The sequence below is a fragment of the Eleutherodactylus coqui genome, chromosome 2 (genome assembly GCF_035609145.1).
Source record: "Eleutherodactylus coqui strain aEleCoq1 chromosome 2, aEleCoq1.hap1, whole genome shotgun sequence".
Taxonomy (NCBI): Eukaryota; Metazoa; Chordata; class Amphibia; order Anura; family Eleutherodactylidae; genus Eleutherodactylus; species Eleutherodactylus coqui.
The window spans coordinates 129,076,699-129,097,072 of NC_089838.1; the positions used below are offsets into that span (position 1 = coordinate 129,076,699).

General features: G+C 40.9%; 1 protein-coding gene across 1 annotated transcript in view; it reads right to left on the minus strand.

Annotated features, from left to right (window-relative positions):
- The window catches only part of EPYC (epiphycan), a 56,423-nt gene extending 36,874 nt beyond the window's left edge, over window positions 1-19,549 (minus strand). Inside the window, exons 1-2 of the mRNA XM_066591508.1 lie at window positions 19,443-19,549; window positions 17,579-17,746 (exon numbers count right to left, since the gene is read on the minus strand). Coding sequence (XP_066447605.1) covers window positions 17,579-17,737 — 159 coding nt within the window. The 5' untranslated portion in view covers window positions 17,738-17,746; window positions 19,443-19,549. The remainder of the gene's footprint in view (window positions 1-17,578; window positions 17,747-19,442) is intronic.
- Between the last annotated feature and the right edge of the window lie 825 nt (window positions 19,550-20,374).

The window sequence follows — 20,374 nt, forward strand, 5'->3', positions numbered from 1 at the left end:
GAAGACCCCCTACAGTTTACTTGGCGCCCAACGTGGGGCAGAAGCTAACTCCTTACCTGGAGCCGATACCTGACGACCCTACCTGCCGACCAACCGGACCAGAGGCCACGGGACCCCAGATCTACAAAACACCGGTGTAAGGTAAGCCCTTGACTTACCACTCCAGCTCTGGGCTCCCCTGACTTCATTCAGTTCCGTGTTGACAGGAGGTGAGTCGCTGCATGTTATATAGGACGCTTCTGCCTGTAATTTTACGGTGTTCTTAGTAACCGTGCTAGACGGAAGAACTCACTACTGGGATATTTTCATGCCATGTTGCCTGTAGTAATTGTTGAAATCTGTACGTTGATAGTCTGTGTCATTTTAGCCATAATTTGCATTTACTGAATCTGTTATAATATTACCAGAAGTTCCCTTAGAGGAGAGGTCTGGTCTCCCCTGAATCCCTAAGTAGTCTAAGTGATTGCTGTAGTAGTTCCGTAAAACTATTCCAGGACCAGGGACTAAGTGCCCTTAGTGTAACTGTGTGAAATAAGGTCCTGTGTACTTAGTGATGAATAGTGGGAAATAAATTACCTTCGTGGTTGAGAAATATACAAAAAAATAATAATGTCTGTGTGACAAATCAAAATGGGGTCCGAACAGTCTAAAGCTTATCTGACCCCTATAGAGATAATTAAAGAGAGGGAAGGGGGAGACGATTGCAGACAAGTATATAAAATATATAGACAGATAGGACTTAAAAAGGGACGGGAAAAACACATGAAAGATCACAGAGAAAGGGAATCCTTTTATAGTTTGTGTTCCTCTGTGACATAAAGCAAGTTCATGCAGAATCTGTGGACAATTATGTGACAAATAACCATTATTGTTTGTCTTGTATGTCTGATGTTATGTAATTTAATCTTTGTTGTATGTCTTAGTCTTCTACAACAAAGTGTAAGAAAGTGTAAGAAAGTTATACCCCACTCACATCTATGGGGGCTTTTAGGAATACAAGGGTTAAGAATGCGGAAAATGTTGCGCGTTAGAAGCGCTTAGCATGTTTTCTTTTCTATGTGTTTAACTATTCATATCCTCAGAGAAATATACCTCTTGTAATTACTAGTGATTAATGCTGTTTAAAGTCTGAATGTTCTGGCTGCTTATTATTATATTAGCTATTGTTCTGTTTCATAGAGAGATAAAATTCAGGGTCATAGAAAGGAAGACAGACGTTGATGAAATAAGAAACTTGTAATGAATTACGTGAATTATACGGTCTTAAAAATAGAAAACATATAGGGATTTTTAGGTATATATATATATATATATATTTTTTTTTTTTTTTTTTGCTTTTTGGGTAAATGTCAGTTCTGTGATTGGTTGGACGTCTGTATCACTGCTAAATGCTGTTAGTATTGTACTGTCTCTGAGAAAATGTTCTGTAGGAGAGACATACAAATGACCAGCATCGAAGGGGTGGAGCTAGATGATGTAAAAGTACGTAATGTTTCATCCTTCTCTTCTCTGAAAGGGGGGGGGGAGGGTGAGAAGCTTGGGCAGTTAGGAAAAGTTTTTTTTCAAATTTGATGAGACATTGCAGGCAGGATCAGATTAATAATGAATTTGCTTAAGGAATATCATATTCCAATGTGGATAGATGTTTGTGGATTGTTCTGCCTTGTAATTCATATCACTGTTATTTGTACTGATATCTTACAAGCCTTATCTGCATCCATCAAATTCTCACCAGATGGATCGGTACGGATTGAAATCTCAGGTGACAGTTCAGAAGAGGTTTGTAAACTAACTGCTCTCTTGGTAGATCCGGCTCATGTATTTGTCTTGATAGCTATTGCAGAAACTCAGCTTTCCGCAGGTCCTGACAAATAGTAAGCCACCTCCAAGACAGACATGGGGAAATTGAATATACCCCCTATGATGGTAAATCTGAAGTCAGGATAAACACCCCTGGGTCAAACAGTATCCCTTTAGTTTCCCACAAGGAAAATGCTGATTGGGGAAGACGTGGGAGACTTGGTTCCGATGGGGGATTTGCGTGAGATACATTCTCCAGCAAACACCCCTCTTTTTCCAGTAAAGAAAAGACGCTAAAGGGTCGCGATGCCTCACGCGCTTCCTTGTGCTGGAAAGTCCTGAAAGCATATTGGGAACCGACGTGATGGGACCCTTGGGATGTTGTATCAAACTTCACCCGTCCGGTGAGGCTCAAATACACCCCGGGTCTGAAAGTCACCCGACCTTCTGTCGGATGGCAGCAGACCTAGCGACACCTCTCCCTGTTCTCACTCTTACGCACGCAGAGGAACAAGCTCTTAGTGTCGTTCCTTCGAGCCTTTGGGCTACCAGTCAGACGGACCCCGACAGACTGTCAGTATTTGTTTGCATTTACTTCCAGGGGAAAGCAGTACTGTTGAACAGTGCTGCCACAAGGGGCTCAGAATAGCCCAAAACCAGTTCACCAGATGCATGAAGCTGGTATTAGATGCCTGGCCAATTCCCGAGGGCACCGCCCTCTTGTAATATGTTGATGATTTACTTTTATGTACTCCTGACCCAAATAGTTACCTCAATGCATCACTAAGCCTTTTGTGTTTCCTCCATCAGAGTAGAATGGCTGCAAAGTCAGCAAAGAGAAACTTCAGTTCTGCAAATCTCACGTAGTGTTCCTGGGCCACTGCCTAGGTCCAGGTACTAAGCACCTGACGCCGGAACGCACGAAGGTGGTAAGTGACATGCAACTTCCCACCTCCCATGCCCAGTCGCGTACCTTCTTGGGACTGGTTTCATGCGGTCGGCCATGGATACGCTCTGCCTCCATGACCATGCAGCCTCTGTACGACTGTTTGGGTTCACAGCCATTTGCCCTCACCCCGCAGGCTGAGTCAGCCTTCCATCAGCTGAAAGTACAGATAACCAGTGCACCCGCACTGGGGCTGCAAGACTATGACAAACCTTCCCAAATGTACGTCACTGAGATGGCGGGACACGCCACCGCTGTACTGACACAAATGCATGGTGAAAAAAAAAAAAGTGACCTGTAGCATACTACAGTGCCCATCTTGACGCGGTGGCTAGAGGGTCTCCATCATGCGTCCGAGCGGTTCTAGCAGTTCAGGCGCTACTGGACAAAAGTTCTGACGTTGTCTTAGATCACACCATGGTGATCTACACCCCTCATGACATACATGGAATTCTGACACAGTTAAGGCGTAGACATCTATCTCTTGCTAGACAGATCAAAATGGAACTTGCAGTACACTCTTCATCCAATGTCTCATTTCAACGTTGCACCACTTTGAATCCGGCCACCTTATTACCATTAGGTGACACTGATTCAAATGGGGGAGTAAGTACAGAGGACCAGCTTTTTGCAAATTCTCTGACTGATGATGAGGAGGCCTTTGCGCAGAGCACCAGCATGATTGTGCAGCGCTCATGGAGCAGAAGACAGCTGGGTTCGCACATGTCACTGACAAACCCCTCCTAAACCCCCACCTTGAAATGTTTGTGGATGGATCTAGATACCTGACTGACGAAGGAAGGTTTGTAACAGGTTTTGAAGTAGTCACACTGAATGAGATGCTTGTACAAAAACCACTGCCGCCATACATGTCAGCGCAGGAGGCTGAGCTCCGTGCTCTAACTGAGGCCTGTACGAAGGTACCACTGCTAACATCTACACTGATTCCAGGTACGCCTTTGGTACTGCACACAATTATGGACCCATCTGGCGGTCCAGGAGCTTTCTCACGGCACAAGGCAAGCCCATTAAGAATGGTGTATCAGTAAGTAGATTAATGCAGGCCATCATGTTGCCAGAACAGGTGGCCATAATAAAGGTTAAAGCACACACGCAGGGGCAGTCACCAGAGAGCAAGGGAAATTATAGAGTAAATAAGAAAAAGGTTCATACTGTGGTGGCCAAGGCGGGAGTTGATTGGGACCCTAATAAGTGTGAGTGTGAGATACACATGATTGTGACTGTGTGCTGGGATATTACTATGTACAAATTTATTTACATGAGTTGGACTAATAGAATATCTATTTGGGTTTTGTTTTGTGGAAAAATTATGTGAATGTATATTGCATGACAATCTTAATTACGGAAACGTGTTATTACAAATCTAGGAATATTGTGTTATAAAATTTGCTTAACGTGGTTCGCAGTGTTTGATAACGTGAAAAATAAGTAACTGTACTGATGATGATATTGATCAATCTAAGATTATTGTATTGTAAACCTGATTGATTTACAATGTTTGATATTATATTGTTTGTTTACATAGTAAAATTCTTGAGTTTTATGTCTACTGTATGTAGAAGGTATTTGTGCTGAAATGTAGAAAGATTAGGGATATCTGAAATATTCATTTGCTACAACAGAACATTACTCCGGTCACTCTGGGCAGAGATTGTTTTATTGATAAATTTGACCTACAGATTTTTGTTTCATCTATTTTTATGAAGGGGTGAAGAAAAGCACACAAGGCCCCAGATTGTGATTTTGTTTTTGTTTGATTTGCTATAGACTGATTTATTCTGCATCAAGTTGATTTGGGACTGAGAAAATTTATGAACTGAGTCATTTCCACCAGGACATTTGGACTTTTGCAATTGTGGTTTGAAATTTCATCTTCTCTAAGTGCATGCTGCATCTGTCCATACGCTGAGACTATCTAACTGAGCCTGAAGAACTGACAAGTGTGCCTGACTGCTGCTACACTGTCATCGGAGTGAACCTCAGATGTTCTGCAGAATGCTGCCCGCCAGCTGATGACGTCAAAGGAGGGCTAAGCCTCACAGCTCCTCCCTGAAGACCTTGGGCAACAAAGCGGTGTAGAGAGGGCATCTGCAACATTGGAATAAAGGGGCTCTATAGTCAGCTGTGGATACTTCTGGATATGGAGAATGGAGAAGATTGTTTGATACCAATGTAATGGGCGGGGACAGATTCCTACTTAGGGTCTGTTCTTTGGCTAACCAGGGAGAGCAGCGAGGGCATAATAATCCTTCCCTGCTTCCCTGCATCGGAGATCCTATAGGTTTAGGATCTAAAGAAGATCAAGAGAAGAAGAAACAATTTTACAGGAAGAGACATTTGTATTCAACGTCTAACGGTTTTTTGAATTTTTTTTTGTTTTTCAAGCCCAGATTTGACAAGATTGGTTTTATGTTGATAGCAAATGAAAATATAGGGAACAGTGTAATAAATGTGACATTAGATTATCTGGTTGTATATGTAATATATTATGGAAATGAAAAATATGGAAAACATTCGGAAGTTGCTAATAGAACTTGGATATAGAATCATATGTCAAAAGGTATATTGAAAATAGCTGCCAACATATAACAAGATGAAGATCAGGGATGGTTTAGCTTTCTTAACCCTGCCAATTGGTTCTCGGGGTTAGGAGGTTGGTTCATGGGAATTCAACAAAGTATATTACAAGTGGTAATGATAATCTTATGTGTATATATTGCAATCAAGGTAATAATTTCATGCGTAGCTAAATGTACAGAAAGCCGATTTTCTGCACCCATTTAAATGTCTTGATACCCTAGATGGACATAGAGTGCACCATTCCTACCTGGGGATCCGGCTGGAGCCGGATCCAACGGGTGACTGAACCAGGAGATAATGGTGGCTCTGATGTCCAAATGGGGGATTATGTTAGGGGTTAATCTTGTTTCTAAAGTAATTCCTAATGCTGACATGACATAAGAAAAATAAGGAACTTAGAAGTTGCTCATCTTGTCCGGACCTTGCATTTCGGACATCGTGATAAGACACAAGAAACTAAGTAGATAAGTTTCAAACTGACATTTCATGGTTGTGGCCGGATACGCCCGAACTGCGCCCGAGCACAGCAGATGTGCTTTTGCAAGGTAAAGTTGTTTTTGCAAGAATGAAAAGTCCTAATATTTTGTTTTCCAAACTAATCACCTGACTAAGTAATTCTTCGAAGTCGCACCCTGCGCGGGTGACAGTCTATATAAGCTGTGTGTTTCTCCAAATAAACTAGAACTCATTTTGATTCACTTGCTGTGTGTATAGTGGATTCTTATGGTTCTCCGGGTACTCGTTATAATTTTCCTTTTTAATTTGGACTCAGGCAACATCCGCACTGGTCTCTGTTGAAGACCCCCTACAAATGCTTCTGGGAAAATGTTCTATGGACAGAAGAAACAAAACTGGAACTTTTACTACAAATGCACCAAAACCGTGTTTGGAGGAAAAAGGACACTGCACACCAACACTAAAACATCATCCCAACTGTGAAGTATGATAGAGGGCGCATCACGGTTTGAGACAAGACCTGGAACCTTGCGACCATTAAGGGAAAATTAAATTCTAAGATGCATCAAAACATTTTACAGGAGAATGAGACAATGGTTGATGCAACAAGATGCAACAAGACAATGACCGAAGGCACACAAATAAATCAAGTAAATCATGTTTAAAAAAGATAAGCATTTGTGTTTTAGAATGGACAATTCAAAGTCTTGACCATAAACCTATGGAGATGCCGTGACATAACCTGAAAAGATAAATAAAGTCCTCCATACATGTTTCAGTTTATCGGATGCAGCAATACAAGAATGTCCCAATTCTCAGAAATACTTTGCTTACAAGATTGCGCTCAACCAGGAAAATTGGACAACATGTCAAACGATACAAGTCCATCATGCTCAGCTCAGTGAGTTTTAAACATTAATTTACCTCTCTGTGTCCTAAGATATAAGATATTAGAGCACAATATTTTGGCCTTTTAATTATGTAGTGGAAGAGATTTAATAGTCCGAAAGTAATAAGTGTGGAAAGGGAAATCTGACATGAAGTTTGATATTTATTCTGAAGCACAGGGGAAGGGGTCACTTCGCTTCCTACATCTTATGCAGTTTTCCTGGTTAAGTGCAATCCACACCATGTGAATAATGACCTGAAAAGGGATGAGTACACAAGGCATCCCAGAAATATTGATGAACTGAAGCACAATTGCAGGAGGGAATGATCTAAAATTCTCCCTAGACATTGTGCAAATCTTATTAACAACTACGGGAAACCATGATCTATTTGGTGGAGGTGATTGCTAGTGAAGGGGGATCTAAAGTATATCAGGATCAGAGGTTTACTTACTTTTTTCACTGTGCTGTGGATGTTTATTTAGTGGGCTTAGTAAAACATATGAATGGTGCAACAGTTTTTGCTTGATTAGCTTAGTAAGATTGTGTTTGTCTATAATTATGATTTAGATGGCAATAGTGCAATATTTTATTAGTAATAATCAATGCAGAAATCCAGACAATTCCAATAGTTTACTTTTTCTTGCAGTTGTCTAATAAAGATCAACAAATGCAATAGAAAGCAATCCTATTATTCTGATATTGACTATTGCAATATACAAAAGTCATATTGAAATATTGCAGTATGAGGCCATGTTTACATGTGGGACCAAACTGTAGTCTATTCAGCCAGATGTCAGGCCGTGAAGATTGACTTACTAAAGGCCCATTTACATGCAACGATTATTGCTCAAAATTCATCCAAACAGCCAAAAATGAGCGATAATCAATACATGTAAATGCGGGTATCGTGCAATTTTCGTTTGAATGATGGATTTTAGATCCACATAAAATCCATCATTCAGTGGCTAAAAGACTGAGCAAATACATTCCATTTGAATACATTTTGCTCATCTTTTCAAAAGACTGCAGGATACACAGTGTACTTGTGTTTTGCTTTGCATACATAACAAGTACACTGTGTTCTTCTCTCTGAGGAGAACAATGGAATCTGCTGACAGATGTTTACTTAGCTGGGCATGTGTTTAAAGGCCCATTTAGATGGGACGAATGTTGGGCAAATGATGCCCGACTCTCATCCCTGTGTGTCTGCACTCCTGTGCTGTCGCTCACAGAGCGGCCAGCAGGGGGCGGGGAGGGTGCAGGAGATTTCTCTCTTTGCGCTCCCCCGCCTCTCTCCATTGACTTAACATAGCGGCCGTTTAATACTGAACGGCTGCTATTTACACTGAATGATCATCGTTCAGCTCATCGTCTACTGTTTATGCAGCAGCAAGGGAGCGAGTATGTGCGGGGACGAGTGTCAAGCATCGTTTGCCTGACATTTGTCCTGTCTAAATGGGTCTGAAGTTTAACATATGCCCAGCTCAGCAAACAACTCCCGGAGGATAAAGAAGATGATTTAGGTCTCATGTCCACGGGGAAAATCAGGCCCACTACGGATTCTCCATGGAGAATCCGTAGCGGATCCCTCGTGCCCCGCGGACATGAGGGCTGAAAATAAGAATAAACTTACCTGCAGCGGACCGTGCAGGTCTTCTCTTCTTCGCGGCCAGATCTTCTTTCTTCGGCCCGGCGAATGTGCTCGGCACGCTAGCTCCGTGCCACGCGCATGCGCGGGGCACATCTGCCAGGCCGAAGAAAGAATATCCTGCCGCGAAGGAAGGAAGATCTGCATCGCCCGGAGCAGGTGAGTTTAATTCACACGCGGGTCTCCTGCGCATCCGGACGGCTTCTACAGGCTTCGATAGAAGCCTGCGGGAGCCATCCCCGTGGGAGACCCGCACCTAAATGGAGCATGTCCATTATTTTTCATGCTCCAGGATTTTTTTAATTCACTTTTATTGACCATCCGCGGGAATTTATCTACCCGCAGGTCATTAAAACCATTAACACTTTATGCAAATACATTGCTAAATCTTTCAATCTTTTGGCTGCTTGAAAGATTATCTTTTCGGGTAAAAGGACATTAACAGATGCCACTGTATCACTTCCATTGGAGGCATTCGTTTAACATATACATTATAGATCATACATTAAATGAAGGTTATAAATATGATGTGAACAGAGCATTAAATGGTTGTCTCACCAAGACAACCCCTTCTCTAAAAAAAGGTTATTTTGGCAATTAACTGATCACACATCTGACTCCTTGAACCCTATTCAAGGGTAAAATCTATGATCTAATTAATTTTCGGTTCTTGTCTAGAGTCTGAATTGTTGTAAGGGTGTGGTTTGAGGTTTACCACTAGTACTGGTTACAAGTGTGACTATTATAACAAATAGGAGAACATGTTTGAGTGTGAAGTATACAGTGATATTACTTTGTCCTCCGGTACTCTCTTGAATTAAGCCTGTTGCACCAGTACATTTGCCAGTTCATCATCATTCTCAGTGCCATCAGTAGCAATGGGCATAATGAATTTTCCCCTTTGCTTCTGGGTTTTGAGTGTCAATGATCTCCACATTCCTAGTAGAAGAATGCAACTGAATGTTACATTATGTGGTTCAGCAACTGCTAAACGGAGCAAGTTGTGATTAAGTTGGTGATGCCAGATAGGAGGGCAAAGTGCGGCAAGAGAGAGATGCCAAAGTTTTGTTGGCAGCCAACTCTTTAGAGGAGAATGTGGCTGGAAGAAACCTTCATGATGGTCTAGTCTACATGAAAAGTCAGGGAAACTAAATGATTACAGAGAATAAGTAAACTACAGGTATGTATTTTTGTGTTTTGGCTATGCATAGTCAGTACTCACCTGAATTGTGTTGATGCTACCCTTGAGACCACATATATGAGGCTAATATTTTATTACTGTATGTATGGTGTCAGTACTCAATCACAGTATTTCAGGTGACAATATTTGGTTATAGTTTGAAAGTATTATTTGATCACTGTACAGTGTTATTAACTGGCCTTTGCGTAATAGTATTACTTGGTCACTGTATAACTGTATGTGTGTATTATTTAAAGGTATGCCACAGTACATAAATTACACATTTTTTAACACTGGTAGTTCATGAAGAATGCAAGTAGTTAGCTAAAACTGACATGTCAGAAGTGGTGGCAGGTATTCCTTAATTTAGTTATCATAAGCATTGATAAATATAACCCTTTAAGGGGTTTGTACCAAGCATACAACCCTTGTTCATATACCCTATTAGAGCATATGCACGTCATAGAGCAGGGTCCACCTACTTGGGACTTTCCTCTATTGCCAAATCATTTGGGTGGACTGTCTTGCATTCTAATATGGCAGTCTTATAATACTACATTTCCCCTGCAGCGACCACTGCAGGTGAAATATCTGGCTGGTCATGGCTTCCCCTCGCAAAATCAGCTGTTTCTGGGATTGCCAGGAGCAGGCAATTGTCTGTTCACCTTGGGCCACAAATTCTGAAAGGGGTTATGTCTAATGGCACAACTCATTTAAGGCATTAGATAAAGCAATAGGGCAAAAAAAACACCAAAATTAATATGTATAAGGGTGGCTTCACACAAGCGTATGCACAAATACGCTTGCCTCAGTGTCAGATATTTACATAGTGAACGAGGCTGATGTGGTATATTTATGCTTGTCTCTGCACAGTACCTTACTTTTTGTGCAAGCAAGGCCAGTTCACACATGCGTGTAACACACCCCTTCTGTGGTTTAAAGGTCTATTTAGCCAAATGAGGTCTAGATGTGTTCTTTTTCTCACTGCTTTGCGCAGTGTTTCACACATTCCGTTGTATATTTGGGTACCTCCCATAGACTTCTATGTGGGCTTTTGCTGTGCAATACTCCGTCAACAGGTTCTATTCTCTGCGCACTGTGCGTATACTTTATGTAAACTAAAAACATGCACAAATACGGTCATGTGAAGAAGCAATAAGTCACGTTTCAATTATCTTTAGTTTTGCCAGGGATCTAATTAGATGGCCACACATCACATATATAACTATACGCATTATATACAAACACTTCATAACCCTACATTAGTTACACACATACACATGCAGACATATCACCTATACTGATATACTGTATACACAGAAACCACATAAGTACACTCACATAATGAACAAGCAAGAGCAGTACACATAAGCACATGCACATATTGAACACACAAACATACTATATATATATATATATATATATATATATATATATATATATATATATGCAAATCTAACCACATATACATATACATTCATTAGATTTTCCTACCCTTTTACATGACACTATTACAATTATTGGGCATGAATGTTTGCTGGAACGTTTATTTGCCCATTCATGGAGCTGTGTAAGACTGGGTCCACACCGTGTCCGCAGAGGGCATTCTGCTTAAGATCAGCAGTGGAAAGCTTGTCTCAAAGCCCACAGCAATGGCGTGGATTTTGAAGCGTTTTTCTGCATACTCCTGTGCAGAATTCGCTCCCTCACTTAGAAGAGGTGAATTCCGCAGCGTAAACGGCAATAAAAATGACATGCTGCAGAATTGAATTCCGCACCGCACGTCAGTTTCCACGTAGGCTTTGTGCAAATTATTTCCATAACTTGTAGAAATCCGTCTCCTCCAGACCCTTCCTAAAAGGACCAAAGATCAGCTGATAAACAAGCAAACACTCATTTGTTGGCTGATCGCTCATTTTGGCAAGCATAAAAATGCTCGCTGGTCAGCTGCACATCTCTCTCTGTAAACAGTCAGATGATCAGCCGACCAATCATAGCCGTATGGAGGAGAGCAATCGTATTCATGATCATTTGCACTCATATAACTGATCCTTGGCTGTGTGTGAATAGAAATGAGTGCCAATAAAAATGCTTTGTTAATCGGAGCTTGTCGCAATAGTCTAACTCTCGACCTATTTAAGAAGATCCTAAATCATGCCCTCTATGGGTGAGATCTTAGCAGGTCTTTGCTGGAATTCTAGTGAATAGAAGGTGGGAAAAAAAGACACCCAACTGTCAACACTCATTTTCTCTATTCTCTATTTGCCCTATTAGAAGGGCCAAATTAAGGCTTCTGACAGTATGGAGCACTAAATTATGATGGGGTCCCCCCATGCTCTGCACCCCCTATGGTAATCAGCGCATGGCGCAGCAAATATTTAGGACATTCCGCTTTTTATGCTAAGTTACATTCTTTGTATCCTTTCACAGTGCTCTCTAGTCACGTCTTTATAGTTAGTTACCACCTCTACATAATGACATTGATTACACTGCAGTTACCTCCAGTGATCACAGGTGGCATAATATCTGATTGGTGTTGTTCTCTCTCCCTTTTCTTCTCTATCTGCGCCCACACCATCGCATTGACTCATCCTAACTACAACTTATCTCTGCAGAATTTGACACAGAAATCTTTGGCTCCTTTCTTTTCCATCACCCTCCCTATGTTTTCCAAACCTCTACACAATCCATAGAACTCCAGATAGTAATTAGGCTCCATGCAGTAGGTGCTGCTTTTAGTGCCCTCCATGCAGTAAAAGTGCTCCCTTTTCCGCCCCTATCAGTTATAATGCTGCCTCTTCTACTCCCATATTAAAAATGCCTCTTTTCTGTCCCATAATTAATAATTCAGCTTTTTCTGTCCCCATAATTAATAATGCTGCCCTTTCTGTCCCCATAGGTAAAAATGCCATCTTTTCTGCCCTCGTAAGTTAATTGCCCCATAGGTAATAATTCTGTTTTTCATGCCCACGTAACTTATAATGCCTCCTTTTCTGCCCCACTTATAAATAATGCTGCTCTTCTGCCACCATAGTAGAAAGACGTTTCCAAGATTCAGTGGACAACTTTGAGGCGTGTGCGTGGTCATTGTTTTGTATCGTTGTAAAGCATTTCCTTGGGAACTATAAGGCCGCAAACTCTGGTGAACTTGTGGAGATTATGTGCACTTCTGTTTCTGAACACTTGGTTGTAACATGAGCAGCAGATTGCGTGATAGTCATTTTGGATCGAATTCCAGATTGTCTTGGTGATATAAGTGTAGTGTCCCAGAACACCATCCTGGTCCCCTCCATGAATGTCATACATGTATTGTCTTATGTGGATGCACATTGCAAAGCTGTCATATCATTTTCTGTATGTGTGTTGCACAGCAGCGGCGTCTGAAGGGTTAACTGTGTTAAAATCATTGTCTGTCAGCTCTGTCGGCTGAATATATTTATTCTACTATGTCATGTGGTATAAGTGAGGATAAAAGAGAGATTGAGAGTGGGAAAAAGTTCCATCTTCAGGAGCAGAGAGTGCTAACACAGAGCTGCATGGAAGCACCTTTAGCTTCCATGTTGGTGAAGATGGAGGAAGAAGAGCGACTACCCATAGTGTCTGGAGAGTGGAAGTGAGTGGAGTGAGTCCCTTCCAGAGAGGGAGAGAGCGCATTACCCCAGTTTACTAAAACAAGTACCTATTCACAACACAGGCGTTTTTCTGTGCAGCCGTCTGCCATTAGGATCACCGCGCAGAGGTACTTAATTGTGACATCCACGGGGATGCCGTGCGGGGTTTATCTAGGCTAAGCCATCTGCTTGAGTAATTTGTCTGCCAGAGTGTATGTGGAGTGACCCCTACCCTTCTCCTCCTCCAGAGTGCTCCCAATTCGAGGACCGGTGACATATACCTAATGTGGACTATAGGGCTGTATTGTTCCTGTGTATCCTCCTTACCTCTGAGCTCTAGCCTGTACTGCTACAAGTGAATTATACCTGTAATACCCGTTATACAAGTTTCCTTCAAGTAAAAGTTATACCGGGCCCTAACCGTTCCTAGGGACCCGAGGCACTACACACAAGTTTCTGTGTTATTTACTCTGCTGCATTGATTACCAGTGTGTGGGAACGGTGGCATCATGAGTGATATCCACTAAAACCCCCCTCATCACCTTTATTGGCACTCCCAGCCAAAGGAGTGTTGAAGCTTGGCTGGCAATCTACACTGGCCTTGGTTGCATGTCATCCCTCCGGGACCAGAGCATGGCAAGTGCCAACGTGACACGTCAGCACTTATCCCTCCCAGCTCTTCACGTTAACCAGGTGCCCAGGGTCACCCCTCTGGGGTCTTGCATAAGTGATAAGCAGGGTGAATCATTTCACCAGGAAATAAGGACTGTGGAAGGACAGTACTGTGGATGATGGCGGACTACTGGTGAAACATCCAGCGCCAATGTCCAGAAATATCTAATCACAGGAAATCACAAATATGTAGTTTCAACGATCTGGCTCAATGAAGAAACTTTTGTTTAATTCATGTTCTAGGCTTCTTGGGATTTATCTTTACACCTTAAGCTTTTGATTGGCAGTCATTACATATACAATACAATATGTGTACATGTATACATTTATACGGACATATGTCAGATCTTGATAAGCAGAGAAAGTATTGTCATTTTCAGAATCTATGACCACAAAATACCCCCCAAAAATTCTGACATCTCAGTGACCAAAAATTGTGTTCGCCAGTGTAATAATGACTTTTTTTTGGCGCCCCCATCATTAATGATGCCTTTTTATGTCTCTGTAATTATTAATTCAGAGTTTCCTGTCCCTATTAATAATAATAATGCCAAAGTTTCTGCCCCCTAATTAAATAAAGCTGTCACTTCTGCCCCCTACCTTCTCTGCAGGTTTCAAAAACATAAAACAGCTCTATACGCACTTTCGCCTTCATGCCACTCTGGACTGCTCTTCTGATCTTCCTATTTTCCGGTATCAACAAAGTGCTCGATGAGCCAATCACAGCCATTCAGTGAATTACATCACTGAATGGCTGTGATTGGCTAATCGAGCGCCGGCTATGATTGGCTGCCAGCGCTCTCTCAGCCAATCACAGCGCTTGCTTTGCTTGAGGCGGGGTATTCAGAGTCCCGTCTACAACAGAAGGCAGCTGTGAGACGAGGAGGACGCCGCACCGCTGCCAGACACCATTGGATGCCGTGGACCAGGTAATTGTAAGCCCCTCCTTCTCGAAAATAAGACACTGTTTCCTCTTTGGGGCAAAAAATAATTGAGACTGTCTTATTTTCGGGGAAACACGGTTGCACTAGCCTATGCCTGGCCTCAGGATAGGGCAACACCAGTTTTGTGTCACAGCACTCATCATGTGACTGCGCTGATCCTTAAAGGAGATGTCCCGCGCCGAAACGGGTTTTTTTTTTCTTTAAACCCCCCCCCCGTTCGGCGCGAGACAACCCCGATGCAGGGGTTAAAAAAACCACCCGCACAGCGCTTACCTGAATCCCGGCGGTCCGGTGACTTCAATACTTACCGCTGAAGATGGCCGCCGGGATCCTCTATCTTCGTGGACCGCAGCTCTTCTGTGCGGTCCACTGCCGATTCCAGCCTCCTGATTGGCTGGAATCGGCACGTGACGGGGCGGAGCTACACGGAGCTACACGGAGCCCCATAGAGAACAGCAGAGGACCCGGACTGCGCAAGCGCGGCTAATTTGGCCATCGGAGGCCAAAAATTAGTCGGCACCATGGAGACCAGGACGCTAGCAACGGAGCAGGTAAGTAAAAAACTTTTTATAACTTCTGTATGGCTCATAATTAATGCACAATGTATATTACAAAGTGCATTATTATGGCCATACAGAAGTGTATAACCCCACTTGCTGCCTCGGGACATCTCCTTTAAGAAAAGAAGATCAGAGGACCGATCTCACATGGCATGGGAGTATTGTAAAGGAAGGTGAGTATAGAGCTGTTTTTTTGTTTTTGAAACCACGTTTGGGCTTGTTGTCTCACCAGAACTGCTGAACTGGTGGGAATCAGTGTTTGGGGCTCCTGCAGCCTGCTAAAGAACAGGCTATTCGGGGCCTCCCTGAACATTCGGAATAGCGTGGCCTGGAGCCCGTACTCCGTTAGCATGATTGTTAATCCAGCCCTGCCTATTAGTAAAATGACCTTGATCATTACAATGCCTAAAAAGCAAGGTGAGCAATAAACCCAAAGTGAAAACAAAAAGACTAACAAAAAAAACAAGATATCCTACACAATAACCCTCAGATTGATTTCATTGACAATTTGGCACCTGCATTTTAGTGTGTTGGCTTCTCAATTTGCTCTTTTATCTCTTTTGTTCTTTTGTTTAACGGTGCATTTATTAGGCTGCCTGCACACGGGCAGAGCTAAATTCCACATGCAGGAGCCCACAGTAGAATCCGGCTCTGACCCCGGCTGGCGACCCAGTTTACCTGTCTTCTTTTTTGTTTATGTCTACTGCGTCAGTCTGCACAGCGTCTGACATATGTAGTACAGATATTTTTAAAAATGTGAATTTTTCCCATGCCGTCGCTAGGCGGTGAAGCAGAATCCGCAACTTTTCCGCAATTGACATTGCAATGTCAGGGCCGCGGATTGGATAGCTTCCATTGACTTCAATGGAAGCCATCCGTGCGGAATCCGCACTAAAACAGGAAATGCTGCAATTTTTGCTATGCAAGCGAAAATCGCAATTGATTTCTGTTCTTGTTCAGCAAGAGGCACTTTTCCATAACATGTTATGAACAGCATTTCCTGCGGATCCGCGGTAAGGACACCTGCTGTGGATTCCGCAATGCAAATCCGTTCGTGTGCAGGCGGCCTTAGATTCTAAGTAAGAGCTCTCTTTCTATGATTTAATGTGCTGCCCTAAACGTCATCTTGCTTTACTAGTAACCACATGTCCCTATCATTATTAATGCTGTAGTTCTCATCTTCTTGTCCCAAGTAGTATATTCACTCATGTCACTGCATATATGACAACTTGTGTGGTGTCCTTTACTTTGTCTGTTTACCTGTTATTTACTTACTTAACAAAATCAAACGAAAAGATATTTGATAAAAAAAATATCCTACGGAACAGAATGTGTTGCAGCCACAAACATAGGATCCCCCTGAGACTAACATACTGACTACACAGGAAAGCAAGCTCTGGACTGTCAGACAAACTAGGATCACATGATATAGCTGGGTATAGTAAATGTGCGGATGCAACTGAGCAGGAATGAAACAAAATGCACAGCTAAAATATTGCTGGTAAGGTAGCATTATATGTAAAAAAAATGTGAAAAATTGCCATAGTACTACTTTAATGACAGTATGCAGTAGGCTTGTTACCTCCCTCTAGTGGTGTCTGCAGGCACACAGATTTGTAGTATTTCAAGGAAACTTGTCATTTTCCTTATGATGTCCTCATTGAGGTCAGTATAAAGTAGTGACAGACCTTTGTGCTAATATTAATTAGTAGCAGAGAACTGAATCTAATCTTGCAGCACAGTGTGAAAGATAAGTCTAGATTATTCATGAGCCCCGCCCATCCACCATAATGAACAGTTTCTCAATGCATTGTAATAGGGAGAAAATTGTCCATCATGGTGGGTGGGTGGAGCTGCAACTCTAGAACAATTGGGACTCATCACTGATAGCACATTGCAAGACTGAAGAATAAGTACTCCAAAATCATAAACAGGCAAGTAGCAGACTGCTGAAGTCAGCATGTCTGTCACTACTTTATGATTTCCTCAGTGAGTGCAATATAATGGAGATGACAGGTTCCTTTTAACACAATCATTTTAAACTTTAGAGCTCCATACCAGAAAAACAGAGCACTAACCAGTGTAAAGATATGGTGAAAAATCACTTCATTCAGATCCATACTGTATTTACATATGCAAGACACAGCTAAAATCTTCTACATTATCATTCCCTTAAAATCACAATTTGTCATACTTTCCAATCTCTTAAAACATTATTTGCATTAAGTTGAAGCTACTAAAACATTAAAATAATAAATGCAAGCAAATACCTCTCCTTGATCAATACTACCGTTCTCATCATAGTCGTAATTGCTATAAAGATCAACTTCATATGTATCTGTATCATAATTAATGGCAATTGTTGGAGGAGCAGCTGCTGCTGCTTTAAGTATAAAAAATCCCAAGAAAATATTTGCAAACGTCTTCATTCTTTAAATCTTTGAAGGGAAACAAAATATGGAAAAAGTTATCTAATTGAAATTATGATCCCTACTGCATAATGGCAAAATAACCTTAAATTATAGCATTTCATGGGCAAGTAACAGAAGCTGAGGAGCTCTATTCATTTGAGTGTAAAAAATATTGTGAGAATCCCACAGTCACACAGCAGCATCAACTCAATGACTTTTCTCTCTACATATAAATAGGAGTACACATAGATTTTGGTTGTCTGCCATAAAGTCTACAAGTCAACATCTTCAAGCCAGACAGTTGATATTTATGGATGCATTTGAAGATAGATAATACCACTTAGCTTAATATTTTTGCTACTTGGGTTAATGGCATGATGCAAAATACATGTACGGAATGATCACAAATGATAACTTGTGAATGTTTGTAAAAACTTTGATTTAGCTTAATGGATTCTATTAGCTATGTCTATGGACAACACTATCATATGGCATTTTGTTAATTTTAAAGAACCATTATACTTGACTTTTCAAGATATTTATATAATAAAGTGTTTTTTGCACTAGTATTGGGAAATAATAGTTTCATTGACCCATGGAGGTACTAGCAAGTTTTGGGGACCTGCCAAATTTCATACTTTTTAAAGGTTCCATAAAACATCTTGAACAGAGTTTTATATGTCCTTTCTAGTGGGCAAATGATGTTTGATATCACTAACCATGCCATTTTTAAGTTAAGAAATTCTAAATGCAAACCATGTATTCATTTTTCTAATGTACTTGATATTTCAGTTTATTACCTGTTTAGCTAGTTCTTTGCTGATGTGGTTACAACACATTAGTGCTAGATGAACAAGGAACATATTTGCCACATATACACTCCTCCTGCTTGGGTAAATAAGCATGTGACATGTGGTGTCTACTAGAATGACAGTTCTCTTTAAGATGCTAAGTGTTTCATAGTCCCATACACTTGTTCTATTCATCTGCAGTTCCTAGTACCTCTAGTCCAGCAACATTACCAATTCATGTGCCAGAATGAACTGACACATAAACTAAATTTCAGTAAGTTAAAAGAAAGAAAGCTTTTATGAAGCAGCTTTAGGCATGAGGATATGAAATTCCACTGGGAAAAGAGAGCAGCACAAAGCTCTCATTTATGTCAGATTCTCAAAGATACTTTATGTAGTGTACCCATCATGAGAACTCTGCTTGAATTACCTATTTCCATTGCAAAGCATCTAAGGCTGAAATAGCAGCTTCAATATGAAATCTGCACAGTTTGCAAAAAGACCAGACCAGAGTAGAAAGTTAGTAAATGTAACAATATTTAATACAAATAAGGCAATAGATTAGATTAATAAATACAAACACATTTCATGTTTCAATATTATTTACTAAAAGAGTACATATTTTCCAAAAACATAAACAGTTTATATGATGAATGAATAACCAATACAAAGTTTTCCTAATAACTTAGCAACTGCAGAAAATAAAAACAATAATAATTTAAAACTGTTCCAGAATACAATCTTAACTAGACTTCAATTTCAATTCTCTAGAGATGGATTTATCTATGTATCCATTTTGAAAAGCTATTTTTAAAAAGTTTTGGGATTTTATTAGTTATTGCAACTTTTGAGTGGCATTAAAAGAGATTAGTGACTAAAATATTAGAGTACAAAGATAATTCATATAAGGAGACAGCGAGAAGGAAACTTACCTTGGCTCCTGTTTTTTGGAATGGCAGCAGGTTAGATAGAGTACAGTGCAAGTGGGATCTGACCTGACCAATTACAAGTCATATCTCAGTCTGAAAGAGGGTGGTACACTGACTGCTGAGTATCAACTTGGAATTCACACCATGAGATGTCTTTCTGTTTATGCATGTTAGAATTAGCAATATTAATGTTTTCAATTATGTCCACTATGAATTGACATTGGTTGATAAAAACAGCAGTCTTAGCCAAGAAGTTTATTTTACTATATGAATACCTTCATTGTGGCTACCTAGCTTGGGAACTTTCTATTGATGTCATTAGGTTATAGCAACAACCTTTTAAAAATAGAACGGAAACAGCAAGATCCTGAATCTTTAAATTACAATGTGCTTTGATTTGAACGTTTCTGCACATAAATCCACATCAAGTGCTAAAAGGAATACAAAGAGAAATACTTAATTTGACAAGTCATAAACATTATGCATGTCTGGACCTACTGAAATTAATTCTATAACAGTAATTGTACAGCAGTTTTGCAACTCAGGTTGTGAATTAGGAGATATCCTGACATTCATTTAAACAAGTTGGCCAATTTGAACAAACCCTTCCCACATTGTGGTTCATTCTGAGTCCAGCTGTTATTGGAAAGGGAACCACAGTTTAAGTGCAATTTTTACCTGCAGTGCCAATGCGGAAAAAGTAAAGCACTGCAGGGCATCCATTAAAACAAAGGTTCTCTCTTGAGTACTGTAATCCTCCAGAGTCAAATGCTACAATGTTCTCTTGAAAAGAATTTTAATATGGCCATCACTTCTGGCTAATGAAGGCAATCCCCTATGTCTGCATACTGTAAGAAAAACCTATAAAAACTTCAAGAGAATTAAAAGTAGATTACATATTTTCAGCAAAAACTGAATAAATCCTCATAGCCCAG